General features: G+C 48.8%; 5 protein-coding genes across 5 annotated transcripts; 1 reads left to right on the top strand and 4 right to left on the bottom strand.

Annotated features, from left to right (window-relative positions):
- Positions 1–107: 107 nt before the first annotated feature.
- F9C07_7898 (uncharacterized protein) lies at positions 108–1,955 on the bottom strand (the record flags this gene model as incomplete). The annotated part of the gene is made up of 1 exon (XM_041287026.2): positions 108–1,955. Exon 1 carries the CDS (start codon positions 1,851–1,853, stop codon positions 108–110), a length of 1,746 nt encoding a protein of 581 aa, XP_041149731.1. The 5' UTR covers positions 1,854–1,955.
- A 2,564-nt stretch (positions 1,956–4,519) lies between these two features.
- Positions 4,520–6,493, bottom strand: F9C07_7897 (putative sugar transporter; the record flags this gene model as incomplete). The annotated part of the gene is made up of 7 exons (XM_041294369.1): positions 4,520–4,784; positions 4,834–4,926; positions 4,990–5,201; positions 5,266–5,415; positions 5,472–5,833; positions 5,893–6,350; positions 6,411–6,493. 7 exons carry the CDS (start codon positions 6,491–6,493, stop codon positions 4,520–4,522), a joined length of 1,623 nt encoding a protein of 540 aa, XP_041149732.1.
- Positions 6,494–7,465: 972 nt separating this feature from the next.
- On the bottom strand, positions 7,466–9,614 carry F9C07_1727783 (pantothenate transporter). Its single transcript, XM_041294370.2, has 8 exons — positions 9,314–9,614; positions 9,136–9,261; positions 9,049–9,086; positions 8,824–8,997; positions 8,532–8,774; positions 8,332–8,476; positions 7,820–8,264; positions 7,466–7,759 (listed from the first exon to the last, which is right to left on the bottom strand). Exons 1-8 carry the CDS (start codon positions 9,445–9,447, stop codon positions 7,601–7,603), a joined length of 1,464 nt encoding a protein of 487 aa, XP_041149733.1. The 5' UTR covers positions 9,448–9,614; the 3' UTR covers positions 7,466–7,600.
- An 898-nt stretch (positions 9,615–10,512) lies between these two features.
- F9C07_7895 (uncharacterized protein) lies at positions 10,513–11,218 on the top strand (the record flags this gene model as incomplete). Its single annotated transcript, XM_071511691.1, has 3 exons — positions 10,513–10,586; positions 10,843–10,945; positions 11,189–11,218. The coding sequence occupies 3 exons, from the start codon at positions 10,513–10,515 to the stop codon at positions 11,216–11,218; spliced, it is 207 nt and encodes a 68-aa protein (XP_071367605.1).
- Positions 11,219–11,917: 699 nt separating this feature from the next.
- F9C07_2285679 (uncharacterized protein) lies at positions 11,918–14,897 on the bottom strand. The gene has a single exon (XM_041287030.2). It carries the CDS (start codon positions 14,286–14,288, stop codon positions 12,207–12,209), a length of 2,082 nt encoding a protein of 693 aa, XP_041149734.1. The 5' UTR covers positions 14,289–14,897; the 3' UTR covers positions 11,918–12,206.
- Positions 14,898–14,908: the final 11 nt, after the last annotated feature.

Here is a 14,908-nt window from a genome sequence, read left to right as displayed (position 1 = left end):
GAACAGAGTCATAAGAACATAAGAATCACACCTCACTCATGATGCCGGCGGGTGTACAATGCCTGGTTTCCTACCATATAGGGACATCTCCTTAACTGTAATCCATGTCAAAGTGCCGCGAATAACTCTATGGATAGCCCAAAGCGTTTATTGACTTTGTCCGTGAACACAATGCAGTCTTGACAAGGACGTGAGCTGATCAATATGACCGCCTCGACCAATGAAGCCGGTGGTGGCGCACTAGCCATCTCAGTCAGGTCAGCATGTCTGTCTAGTCGCTTATTCAGAACCTTTAGTTGGCTTTCTAGCTTTAAGAGTGGTCGTGCTTGGGAGTCAGCGATTAGCAGATTTAGGGCTGTTTCAACAGATTTGAGCTCCAAATTTAGTGCCTTGATCTCATCATGCTTGCCGACGAGCTTTTCGTCCCCATCAAATATCTGATGTTTTAGATCCTCCTTTCTCTTTCTCAGGGACGCCACCTTGCGGCCTATTTCAGTGCCAGACAGGAATTCCTGAAGCTCATCCTCTATACATTCGATCCTTTTTTCCAGTTCCGAGTCCGGGTCAGCGTCGCGTGGAAGGAAAACATGGCGATCGATGAAGTATGCTATCAACTGCTTTTCGGCGTGACATGCATTGTATCGTCCGTCCTTACCCTGATCACAGCTGTGAGAAGCTAAGGCATGGCCCGCTACATTCGAGATGTAAAAGACATCATCCGTCCACTGTCGGCCATCAACCCTGAGGGACTGCACCGAACCATGTGCCCATCCGCTCATAGCGCCAATGGATGGGAATTTTCCGCCTCGTTCCAACCGCGCCACCGTCTTATAGCTGCTGCTGATTGGATACTCTTCTATCGGGCCGTGTAATACTAGCGAGTCCTGCCTCGGAGAGGGTGTGAAAGAGTAGGACTTAGACCCTGATAACGTGGGAGGGCTCCCAAAAACAATCTTTGATTTTCGGTTCTCTCCGCTGAAAAGCCGTACGATATCCTGACGATCAATGTCCCTTTTGAATGTGTCTTCGTGACGGCCTGGCAGTCGATTGGATGAAGATATCAGGTTGCCTCCGGTGCGCTCGTATCTCTCTCTTCGATTCTTGTAATGGTCTCGAGCGAAATCAATAGCCATTCTGTTATCGCTATCCCGAGTGTTTTTGTCTGCACCGTTTTGCAAGAGAACCTTTACATTTTCGGCCCGACCAAAGAGCGCTGCCTCCATAAGGGCACTCCTTCCGCGCTTGTCAACAGCATTGACCTCAGCCCCGTGTTTAATAAGAAGCGACACCATCTCCGAGCTCGGCTTAGCTGCTGCGCTGATGAGAGTTGTTTTGCCATCGTAGTCTCGCCCTCGAATGAACAGCTGGGCCTCACTAGAAGTCTCCAGGTATCTCTCCACCGCTCTTGTATCCCCGTTAACACAGTCGTCTATTGGTTCAAAAATTCTCTTTTGTTCAAACGACTCAATGCCGTGCCCTGGATCGATGGTGACAATTTCCTTCGAATCTTCATCGATATCCGCATATGTATCCGCCCTCTGCGCTGCAATCGTAGCCTTCTGAGCCAACTCAATCGCCAGATGATCAACATCGTCATCCTCAGTATCACTATCAGGCGATACACAAATATTGGTACATCGGCCTCGTCTCTTGTCAATTTCATACGCAATCTGACCTTGATCGCCAATGGGGAAGCAGCAAAGGTAAGTCTCCATCTTCTCGCAATGTGAAATCCTCAACCTGTTCGTCTTCCAGTTTATGCCGTGGTGATGAACCTCTTCGCAGAACGGACAACGAACGTAGTAGGAGCTCGCATTCCACCAGATAACGTCCGCTTCAGGGAAGGTTTTCATTGTGGGAGAATACTAATGCACGGTGGACTATGGCAGGTATATTCGATGTGATGGTGTTGGTGATGATATATGTTTGGTAATTTTAGATAAATGAAGAATATGGGTTCCCTAATAAAATGTTGAATTCTTGAATTCTTAATGATTTATGGGCAAAGTAAGACCTTTTATATCGGCCTACAATCACGTGGTTGCAGACAAAGAGCCTTTGTTCTAACAAAGAACCCTTTAGGCGAACAAAGAGCTTTTAGGCAACTACAGTAATAAGTATACAGGCGACGTATATGTCAATGGATTTGCTGACCTGAAGGACTTGAGGAAGTAGCCGGAGAGGGTGGTGGGAGATATGATGTTACACCCACAGCCTTGTCATTGCGCTTACCACCACAAGGCTGTGTAGCCGCCCGGGTAGTGTATGAGGCTCGTATTGGACATTCTTACTCCTTCAAGGAGTAGCCGTTATTGATTAGATTTATAGTCTTCCAAGCTTCTCAAGAAGCGAGATGATATGGAACACGATGCTCTGATACATACTGTAAAGCATGGATTGTATTTTTCTCTTTGAGTCCACATGTGCCTTTACTGTTTTAATTGTTTTCACTGTCATATCTGAGGCAATCCTCAAACTAGGAAGAGGCATGGCACGTGGTGTAAGATGAGAACAAGAGCTGCTTTTCCAAGCCGGGCCTGACCTGAACGCCGAGGATCACGGCTGCTACAAGCAGCTCAGATCTTGAACTTAGCCAGAGACAGAAGAAAATTGCCTTGTTATTGAGCTGGTCGGAACTCGAGCTCTTTTCTGGGGCTGGGTGGTTCCGTATCTTGAGATGCATGTGGCACCTCTGTAAGGGAACTTGGATGTGTCGGGTTTTGTTGATATATTGAGTGGGATGATGGAATGAAAAAGCCCGCGAGCAGGTAACAAAGGTACGCATAGCATGTGCAACTTAATGACAGCCCTCCATGTCTCTTTTATCTTGTATCCAAATGGAAGCTGTAGGCAGGGCATCCTCACAACCCCGTTTGATGGCTCCTATATGGAAAGCTCTGACAACCGATCGCGTTCTCCACAACACCCGTGACAGAATGCCGAGTGAGACAAATCTCCCGTGTATGATGGTTATATTGAGCGGCTTTAAGACGTATTACCGTTATCAAATTAGCGGAAGAGCAAAAAAAGAGTCTACGCGAAAAGAGATTTTCTCGCTGTGACACTTTCAAGATGCCCATAAACCCTTACAGTCAAGTTATGTTAATATCATATCTGGAACCAGGTGGAGGCGAACAGATTGTCATGCTGCAGAGTATGATGGTGAATATCCTCCATAGCAGTATTAGGGTTTCAATTGAAGGACCTTCATGTCGGAAATTGAGTCCGAGAAAGACAGGCAACCAAAGCGATGTCTGCCTGATTACTTTTGTGACCTCCGACATGTGATTGGTTGTTCTTTGCCAAGATGTTTAGTCTGATGTCCGCTCCTGCCGGGTTACCTGATGAGGTAACCCGTGGGATGACCGAGGCTTGGCCCTCGTGTTCCGCCGTCCGAGATTATACCCTATATCGTGTTTTTCCACATCAAAAGCATCGCCGTTTTTACTTTACCCAATAGACAGTCATGCTCAGAAAAGGTATCAAGTGAATTCCATGTCGTGCCATGCGGGATACTTTCCCAAATTGTAAGCCGTGCCACGATTGGATCGTAGCATTACCTATTAATGGAAAGGCTCGAGATGCGCTGACTCGCATATTCTCTAGTGCATATTGCAGGGATGTCATAAAGCCAGACGCCAGGTAGGTGTAAGCGTATAAGCCACTATACTGTGAGCCCCAGGCCACACGAGACGGAACAAAACGGTACGATGGTTCGGTTATATCGGATGTAAGGCCATGGATGCTTGCTAGGCTCCAATATTATCTATCGTACAACCTCATTATTTCCTTTTTCATCAACCCTTTTTTTTCCAATTTCTTTTTGTTTGTCATGCCAAGTCGGCTCCAACACTCGGACCGCACCGCCAAGCCTCCGTAGCTTTGTTTGTCCCGCACGGCCAACGCCATAGGGCCTGAGCACTGGATTATCCATTCGGAACACTCTGTCTCATTAATCCTGGCAAGCATTAATCTATACCGTTCAGTGAGACTCCAATCAAGTCATCCACAAACACAACAGCTCTAAGAACCGACACTATGGCCCCTGGACCCGGCTGGGGCTGCGATGGGAAGGAATATGACTTGCAGCGTGGCTACAGTTAAATTTAATATTTCCGATGAGAATCAGTGCTACACCCTTGGCAGTAGGCTTGTTTGCGCCATCACGAACTTGGCTCGTCACAGATACTCCTTGGTCGGCGCCGCGGCTGTGAAGTTCTATACACCATGAATAGGGAGACATATCCACGGAAAGAGTCGGGTTCGCAAGAAGCAGTATTACTGTGGGAAGTTCGCCATGATCAGTCTCAGGATATCATTAGATTTCGAGTATAATTGCGGGAAATCTGTAGACTTCTGGTAACCTGAATTCAACCAAAGGAAGGACAAAGAAAAAGCAGAGTGTTAAAAGCTGACTTGGGAAAAAAGCAACCCAAAGGAAATCACATTGGGCCGCCGGGTATAGGTGATATACATGCAACCAACTCGACGTCTATTACATATCTCTCCTCCTCATCACTCAAGCCTTGACTTCAGTGGTACTGTCGTCGCTCTCAAAGGGCTTGACGGGGGCCGGGGCCGTAACGCTCTCGCGACGGATGGCCTCCTCGAGGTACTCCGGCTTCAGCTGGCCGTGTTTGTCGTAGCGGTAAGGTTCTTTGATTGAGATGGTCACCGCGTTGAAAACGTTCGTGGACTTCTTGAAGATGTTGTCCATCTCTTCCAGGGAACGGTAGCGGGTTTCCGGGAAGAAGAAATACACGCAGGGGAACATAAATGCGTTTCTGGTTTTGTCAGCGAAAAATCAATCTTACTGGTACATGGAGTTCTTACATGACAGCGAAGATGACATAGGTCTTGTAACCGATATTGGTGAATGAGACCGGAGTAATCATCACGACCATGAAGTTGAAGATCCAGTTTGCGCTGGAAATACGTTAGCCTGGCTTAAACCTGGGGCCTGTATGGATGATGCTTATATGCTCTTACCTGGTTGCCAGTGCATTAGTTGGTGCACGAATTCGCAGTGGGACGATCTCCGCCGGGTATAACCAGGTCATTCCAAGCCAACCGATGGCGAAGAAGGTGTTGAAGACGAAGAGGAACACGGCCTGTCCGATACCGGCCTGGCTATCACCGAGATGCGTCAACCGATAGTTGGTTCCCGCCAGGACAGCCATGGAGATAGACATGCCCGCGGCCTGGGAACAATTTGTGTTAGCAGCGGCAAAGCTACAAGAAATAGATAGGGTGTGGACTAAGTACCCCAAAGAGCATGAGTGGCCGACGTCCAGCCTTTTCGATAATGAAAATCGGGATAAATGCAGCCATGAGGTATTCGGTGCCGTTGCAGGCGGCTAACAACTTTGGCAGATTGCCTTCGCCCAGACCGATTTCGGCGTACAGAGAGGGAGCCTGGCAAACCGTGTTAGTACTGTGTAGTGAAACCAGGAGCACGGGGAATATCTCACATAGTACGTGATGAGATTAATTCCGGAAATTTGCTGGAACATCTGATTGACATAGGCGAGTGCGACGCGATGGAATTCTCGGTACTCGCTCATATCAAACAAACTTCGGTAAGAACCCTTGGACATTTCCTTAACGGTCTCCTGAATAGATCTAAACTCATTGATAATATAGGGGTCGTCACGCGGTTTCTCATTAAGGTATTCGAGAATCTCCAATGCCTCATCATTGCGGCCCTGCATCACTAGCCATCGCGGAGACTCGGGCAGATTCATAATTGAGATGAAAATGACTACGGCGAAGAGAATCTGAAAGGCTAGGGGAAAGCGCCATGCCACCTCACTGTTGGGGATAAACGAAAATCCTAGCCAACAGTCATCAGTAATTCTTCTGTTGTATGGCAGTGAAGTGGGTGGAACTCACCGTAATTGATCCAGTAACTGAGTGTAATGCCTCCCGTGATAAGCATACCTTCAATCATGACCAATTTTCCACGATCATGGGCTTTAGATGACTCTGACTGCCATGTGGGCACTGTACTTGTGTTCATACCATTCCCGATACCAGTGATAATCCGACCGACAATAAAATGTGGCAAATGAAACGCGGTTGATTGCAATAAAGCCCCAGTCGCCATAGTACAACAGCCGATAAAGATGGTTTTTCGTCGACCGAGCGGATTTCCGATAAAGATAGTCAAGATGGCGCCAACAAAGCATCCCAAATTGTAAGATGCGACGGCAATACCCTGGTTCAAACTGCGCTGCGATTTCAAAGCTTGGTCGATGCCCTCAGCCTTGTCATTGATATCGGGGAAGTATTTGATGAACGACGGGAGGTCCAGCAGACCACCGGTGACGCCCTGATCATATCCGAAAAGCCTGTGTGCGACACCTATCAGTAGCGAGACCGGAGATTATTCGACAGAGCCGGCGCCGTACAAGAAATCAAGACTGCCCAGGGAGCTAATGGCTAAGTTCAAGGCTCTGCCTCTAAATCCGAAGAACCTTGGTAACCCAAACATGTTGTTCAAGCACAGCGCAATGGCGCGAATCGAATTTTAGACAGAAAAATGGGACCATGCGAGGTCGCGAGCAGCTATCAGAAGTTATTTAAATGTAGTATTGACCCCCCTCTCCGCGCTCTCGGCTTGATCAATGCGGTAATCCGAGCCCACTGAATTTCTCCAGGGCATAAGAACGGCCAAGATATGGGGAAGCACGCTATGCTTTGCGGGGATTGGACGTGCGATTGTGGCCGTCCTGGGGAAGTGGCTTGTCGGCTAAATCGTACTTAGACCAAAAGAGTAGTTCGTACTTCTTGGAATCACAATTAGGACCAACTATCCATGACGTACAAACCCTTGGCAATGGTGAGAAATCCTTGGCGGAAGGAACGTGGTAATATAACTCTCTCCTATCATTAGTCGAAGGCAGTCTTAGGGCTTGGGGGCTAATTACGAGCGAGTCTCGGCACCCGCGAAATGGCTTGCCAAGAATGCAATGGCCTCAGACAACCGACACCTATCAATTGACACCTTATGCCGTTGGGAGAGGATCTTCCCACACGAAGTCCTTGCCCAACGGCAAAGGTAATGAAACTAGTCCCACAAGGGCTCAGCTTACGGCCTGCATGCATTCAGGTTGCTTCGTCGGAGCTAATCGTATCTATGTCCCAGCGGTGCACCAATCCCCTGGTTCCCGGCGCTGCACGGCACGCTGAGCCACTCTCCAGAATCTGACACCTTGGCGGGGTGTGAGGCTACGCAAACGATAGGACCATCTGATATGGAAGAACCGGTCAGATTACACCGTGGAGGTGAACATACAGGACATGCGATAAGCTGAGCGTTGTTAAGCATGAAACGTGAGGCAGTTGCGTATCCATACTTTCCATAGCAAAGAGATATAGAGAGTTTAGGCGTCCCATGTATAGCTTTGACTTTCCCGACGAGAACCTTTGTGGCTTATATCTATTTCTTGATAGCTTGACCATAGCCTACAACAAGCTTCCCTTGATTGAAAGACCCTCAATCCTCAATAGTCTCTGCACCTTTGAGGCTCCAAAAGAGTATCACGGGGTTTCGCTCTCTTTGACCTTTTCACTCCTTCATAACATTATCCAGACCATCTCAAGGAGCATATCGAAACCCTGGCACGCCCTCCAAGTCACCTCGCTTGTTTTCGTCCACAAGGCGGTTCTGTCGCTTAAGGTAAAACGAAAAGATCACCGTCACAACGGTATACAGCATTTGCATCGCAATCGTGGCCCACATTCCAGGGAGGTACCTCTGCAAAAACAACATCAGTGCCAATTTGGGAAAAGAGTAAAGCGCCAAAAGGGCACTCACCGGCGCATCCTGCGTCCTAAAAATCGTGGACCCCGCAATACCCCCAGCAGCACCCACAGATATCATAGCTGCCGCGATAACACCACGTTTCTCCACAGTCGGAATCTGACTTTGGCCATATGACAGCGTCCCAGGGATATTGGCCTGTGTCCCGAACACGGCGATGAATAGACCAAAGTACCGAACGCCTGGTGGTCCGCTGTAAAGTGTGATGAGGAGCCCAACGACAGCGGAAAGCGATTGGACCACTAGAATAGCCCAGCGGATTTTATACTTATCGGACAGCCAGGCCATAACCAGAGACATTATTACGGCGAATACATACGGTGGTGAGGAGAGTATTTGGGACAGAGCGTAGCTGAAGCCCATCCCTTCTCGGAGAATGATGGTCTTGAAGTAGGCAATTGAATAGACACTTGAAGCGGCGATAAAGTACTGAATTGAACTATGTTCATTATTTCAAATGAGTATATACCAACAAGGCGCGGGGGTCAGGGCTGGGAGCGCCTTACTAAACGATAACCTTCCAATCCCAGATCATCACCATCGCCTCCCTAAAACTAGGGTGTTTATACTCTTTCTCCTGTTTATCAACGGATAGCCGAGCGATCGCAATCTGCTTCTGCCGGGCCGTCAACCAGCGTGCTTTATCGGGAACTTTATGAGGTCAGCCTTAATTCGTTGAGGGCTCCACGGTGAGGGTAGAGCATACACTCCACGACAAAAAACGCGGCAGCAATCCCAGCCACAATGGTCGCAATGCCCTCGACGATAAAGATCCACCGCCAGCCCTGGGCGTATATTCCATCCCCTACTCGAATCAAGGAAAATACGTAAGCGAGGATCGGCCCGAATCCAGACGCAATCAGCGCCGCCATATAGAAAAGCGATATCCTAGTAGCTGTCTCATACTGTCGGTACCACGATCCGATGATGAAGACTGCACCGGGGAAGACTGGCCACATGTTAACTTATGTAGGTCACACTTGGGAGTAGAGTCATACGTCCAGCCTCGAAGATCCCGAGCAACGCACGACACACGGTTAGAGACTGCCAGCTTCGAACGAAGCCCATCCCGAGGACGCAAGCGCCCCATGATATAATCAGGAAGCTTAGCCATGCTCTGGCACCGATGCGGCGGATGACGAGGTTCGATGGGATTTCGAATAAGCCATATCCTGACGTCGATTAGACTTATTTAGCACCCCATGAAGACATGTTGAGCCTACCTATGAAAAAGACAAGCAGGGCGATGTTGTATCGTGGCCTTCGAACGTTAGGATCAAACAACTGTGTAGGGCATCAGTATAACCTACCCTTGCGAAAGTTGAATATCAGTTCCGAGGCCGGCAATGTATGCAGACGATATGTTTGTGCGGTCTAATAGGGAGAGCCCGAAGATGGTGCATAGCATTGGGAACACGCGCCAGTCAATGGTTCGCCTGGGCAGTTATTAGTCCATCTATGAACAAGAGCAGCAAGTCACATACGTACACCAGCTTTTTCTCCTCCTCATTCGTCCACTGTTGAACGCTCTCAGCGTCTCCGCCATTGACCAAACCTAAGGCCTGAAGTGGTTTAGAACCAGCCTCCTCGATCTCCTCTGCTGCATTATCTTTTTCGTTCATTCTGGCAGAGGATGGACAGGAGCCCTATGCGAATCTTGGGTCAAAGAGAAAAATGAACAAGCCTTAGGTGTCTTTGCTTTGGTGGGTGATCGGCGCTTGAAGTAGTCCCGCCTCCCCCATGGTATTGAAGACCTGCATAGGTACCCTCGGCTCAGCGGCTATATCTCCTCATTGATACTGCGCTGAGGAGATATAACAGCTGCCATGAACAAAGAGCTTACTGAGTAACCCCTCTATGTTAGGTTCGACCCCGTTTACCCCACGGGGTAGATAACCGAATCTGTGGAGCTGAGTAGCGCGAGTCATTTAGTGTCAATCAAGACATTGACCAGGTCTAGGCCTTCTTGACGATCTTGATAAGAAGAACCCCGCACGAAATTCCAGCGCCTAGTATAGAGATACACAAATGAATGACGAATTGTAAGTCAATCGCTGCAGGCTCACTACCCCAGGAATGCGGGGTAGGGCCAAGCCCCGAGAAGTTTATGCACAGAGCACCTAGGGTCTTAGGGCGGATTAACGTCAAGGACTACTACCACATACCCCGTTAGTTCCATATAACCCTGCCCAGTAGAATGAAGTAAGTGTACCTTATTTGTAATTTTGTTTTGGCGCCCACAAAAGCACTTGTTGGCTCTAGTCTCGCGTCATGCTTCGCATGAGGGCCTACGGACACAACTTCAGCTACGAAGCACAAGCAGTAGAGGAGAACAACATTCATCAATAAGGAAGCTACAAAGATACTTCGAGCAACAGCTCATGTGAGCACCCTATACCAGCAGGTATCAAACATGCCAAGTTTTGACCTCCACTCCTGCCTTTCTCATTTGCTCCGTTTTCCGCTACAACCATAGTTGACTTCTGCCCAGGAACTATAAAACGCGCGTCCGGACCATTGTTACAGAGTAGCCGCTATGGGCCTCCGTGCCCAGAGAACGAAGTAGGCGTCTCAAAACCATATAACCTCGGAAACGTTACGTCTCGTAGAACATCCGGCTTCTTTACCTGCATCAAAATCACCACCACAAATGCATTGGCTCATGAACGATAGGATCAGAGCCCAAAATGGCGACCCCCGAAGCCCCACCACCTCTCCACCTCCCTCCACCTGGCTCTCTGATCTTTGGCCCTCTCCTAGTGTACGGTTACTGAGCACTATATCAGGAGATTAGACCATTGCTTGCCTCTCTCCTGAGCTGTATGAATATTCTACAGCCTTTCCTCCCTGGTTTATATGTCAGAGCAGTTGGAAGAAACTTTTATATCAAGTCAGGCAAAGTGTCTAGATTTGAAGCATGATCTATATTCTATTTTCTAAGAAGCCGAATACTTCAAGCATTTACTATGATAAGCAGATAGGATGAGCTAATCTGCCTTATCCTATGAATTCTTTAGTGCAGTGCAGCCCAGCTGTTGCGCTGTGCACATAGTGGAGCAGGAGCCAATCTCAGGTTTGACGATACCTGTTCCCTACAATATCATCCATGTGTATCACAAAGTTTGTCTTAATCTCTATTCAATTCATAGGTTTGAGAAGACTTGGACATTTTCTAGATCGAATATGACAAGAAATTCTCCCCACCGCAAACACCCCAGGGACACACTGGAGACTACAGTCTGGTGGTAAAAAGAAGTGAAAATTCATCGGGCATGGATTCGATTCAAATTATCCAGATACCGTACGTAAGAAATGTCACTTCCTTATTTCCCAATGGCACCGCATTATGACTTGAAGGCTCAGGATCCTGGAGAGAAAGTCGACAATGTTTAGCCCTCGGTTGTGAAATCAAGGCTTCTAGGCGCTTATGTCTTCTAAATAAATTGTAGGGAAATAGAACTGTTTACTGATAGTATGGTTTTTCGGAGATGCTGAACATACTAGTGAAATATATAATATGATAGTCCTTGACTAGAGGACCAGGCTCAAAACAGAGTATAGCTCTCTTGTTAAAAAAAATGAACAGAGTTTTCTGAGGCTCCATAGTTAACTGAGCACCAGCCATGCGCGGAGTACTTGATTCGAGGCTCCCTTAGAGTGACTCTTTGATGCTTCCTAACCTTGGTCTGTTCTTCCGAGAGCATCGGAAATTTGTCGGCCGACCCCGAGATGCTGACTTATCATTGACCGGGATGTACAAAGCACGTGCTGATGCCTGAGGCCGTCGGCTGCACACCACTCATGTATTACTAGTTAGTGCTAGGCCAAAGACCTGCCAAAGACGTGCGCAGCGATCTAATCACATGACCTTCAATTACTATCTAATTAGTAAGCGGGCAAGCGGCCAATAATGTCCCGGATGAATTGAGGACCAATGACAAGCCAGATACATGAACAAAGCACAGACTAAATATGGACCAATCAGAGCGCAGAGGCTGGCCAATCAGAGTCGAGAAGGTGAAAACCCGTCCTGTATATTGCTAGCTCCGCTGCGCAATCATTAAAACTTTAGTTCGAATTGTATGTATAACCGACTGACATGACGTTGTATTCTAATTCGCACCCAACTGACGACTCTGAGGGGTTCATGATTAAGCTAACGTGAATGGTATGACAATATTTCGGCTTGATTAGACTACGGTATCTCAGACTTGGATTCGTAGTATAGAAGCAGGGATACTATACACTAGTACATATATCATACTGGTAAGGACTCTGACGATCAATGCTGCACGCTAAAAACACTCTTGATTACAGAACATTTGCTCTACCTAGCACTATTCTCCATCACATTTACAAAGTAGAGAGCTCACATCCACGCTCACCAATCAGCACACATGCCGGTATACTTATCATACACAGTTCCTTCAGGACATTCCTCGGCACTGGTAGAAGGGCCACCGGTAGTAAGGCCGCCGTTGGAAAGACCGCCCATAACAGGACAGTACTCGAAGCTCATGCAGTCACCAGATGCCAGGGCACAGTTCTTGCCATTGAAGACCTGACCGGGGGGACACTGAGGGGGCTCAACAGCCACACATTCCTTCGTCTTCTTGTCGAAGGTGGTGCCAGACTGGCAAGAAGGCGGCTTCTCAGCTACACACTTCTTGCCGTTGAACTTCATTCCAGCGGGACAAGCAGGTTCCTCGGGATGGGCACAGTCCTCCCCATCAAAGACAAGTCCCTCGGGACAGTTGGGTACGTCACCAACACATTCCTGACCGTTGAAAGTGGTTCCTGGGGCACACTCTGGCTTACTGTCGGAGACACATTCGCCATTGACCAAGGCGTAGCCGGGCTCACATTCCACGGTAACTAGGTTGAGACACTTTCCGTTGCTCCACTTGTGGTCTGGGGGACATTCGGGATCCTTGGGACTGATGCACTGCTTGGAGTCCCAAACTGTGCCCTTGGGGCAGGCAGGAACGCCAACGACGCAGCCACCACCAAGCAAAGTAGATCCTGGAGGGCATTGAGGGACGGAGGTTGTCAGACAGTCGCCCTGACCATTGTGGACAGAGCCGGACGGGCAGGAAGGAGAGATGGTGGAAACACAACGGGTACCATCGAAGGCTGTATCTTCAGGGCAGGTGGGCATGAGCGGAATGAGACATTCCTCGCCGTCTAAAGTGTGGCCCTCCTCAGGACAAATGGGGATGTGGGTGGTGGAGACGCAGTTAGTGCCGTCAAAAACGAATCCGTCCTCACAGGTGGGTGGGGTGACGCTGGTGCAAACACCCTTCTCGAACCTGGTTCCAGCCGGGCAGCTAATTTCAATGGTCGAAATGCAGTTGCCCCCGGACAGTGTTAAACCAGGGGGACATTCCGGCTTCTCGATCATAACACAAGTGGATCCTTCGAGGATGTGACCTGGAGGGCATTCAGGAAGCTCGGTCAGAACACAGCGGCTACCATCCAGCTTCGCGCCAGGAGGGCATTGGGGAATCTTGGTAGCTTGCTTGTGGCAGTACTTGCCCACCTGAGTGAGGCCAGGGGGGCATTTGCCGCTCGAATCACTTTCGAAGAGACAGACGTCACCATTCCAAGCCATACCATTAGGACAGCAACGGGCAACACCAGAAGCAAGATCAGTAGAGAGGACGCTACCGGGAGGACAGTCAGCCTCCTCACTAAGCACACACTTCTGAGAGTGTAGATCCAGTTCGGAGCCAGGAGGGCAGGTCGGTTTCTCGGCAGAGGTACATTTCGCTGTGGTAGGGTTGAAATTGCCGCCCTCGGGACAGGATGGTGGAGTATCAGACACGCACTCGCCGTTCTTGAGTTGACTTCCTTCATCGCACCCAGGCTCAACGACAGAGGCACACAGTCCAAGGTTTTCGTTGTACTCTGCGCCAGCAGGGCAGACCGGAGAGCCGACACTGATACACTTCCCGTCGCCAAGCTTCAGTCCCTCAGGACATTGAGGCTTCTTGACACTGACACAGGTCTTGCCATTGAAGGTGTAGTCTGTAGGGCACGCCGGGAGTTGCTTCGATTGACATACCTTGCCGTTGTACTCAAGGCCAGAAGGGCAGGTTGGTGGTCCAGCCACACACGAGTTACCCTTTAGGGTGGTAGGGGGCGGGCAAGTGGGGAGTCCATCAGACACACAAAGGTTGCCGTCATATTCGCTTCCATCGGGGCAGATAGGCTTGAATTTCGAGACACACTTGTTATCCTTGCGAATGAAGTCCTCCGGACAGCTAGGTACACCAAGGACACAGGCCTGGCCGTCGAATTCGGTTCCCTCCGGGCAACACTTAACAAGGCCGGAGCTCGGGTCTGCCAAAGGGAGGATATTATCGAGGGTGTACTTGGTTTTACCACGGGAGGAGCCTCGGGCTTCTACATGGTATGCAGAAATGCCAACGAGGAGGGCCAACAGGCCATTGGCTTTGACCATGATGACCGATTTGAAGGAGAAATGGATGGTGGTGCGAAGTAGGGAATAAAAGGACAGGGAGGTAATGTTATTTATATTCGCATTGGCCACTGCCGTATGTTGCGAAGCTGAATGCGAAGCTGAAGAGATTGAGATTCCAACGTGTTGGCACCTGGCTCCGTCCAGAATGGCAGACGCCTTTTGCAAGATCCACAAAATGGACCATCTTCTCTCTTTGCGTCGTCGCCATGAACTTAAAATCGACGATCATCGCGACGGAAGGGCAAAAAAGATATGTGGCGAGCTGAGCTTGAATTCATGAGAGCTATATCCTTGTAGATCTCAGGATAGACTTTAGTCGTGCGGTGGAATCCGGGGTAGGACTGTGAAGTGAGGAAGAGAGTTGATAGGACAGTGTATTCATCGAGATTCCATAAACAGCAATGATATGCAGATGAACTAGGGGCATTGACCTTGCTATCTCACAATATCGATCAAGAGATCCACGTCAGCTTCGAGCCAATTTGGTTGGTTGATGAACGATCTCGCTTAAAGTTTTTTCGTCATTAAATATAATATGCCACTCACGAAGATATATCACACCTCTACTCACTCAAGTACCAGTATAATACTATCACTAA

Source organism: Aspergillus flavus, chromosome 6 (genome assembly GCF_009017415.1).
Source record: "Aspergillus flavus chromosome 6, complete sequence".
Lineage (NCBI taxonomy): Eukaryota > Fungi > Ascomycota > Eurotiomycetes > Eurotiales > Aspergillaceae > Aspergillus > Aspergillus flavus.
Note: the sequence above shows the minus strand (reverse complement) of the source record. Positions and strands in the feature narration are given on the sequence as shown.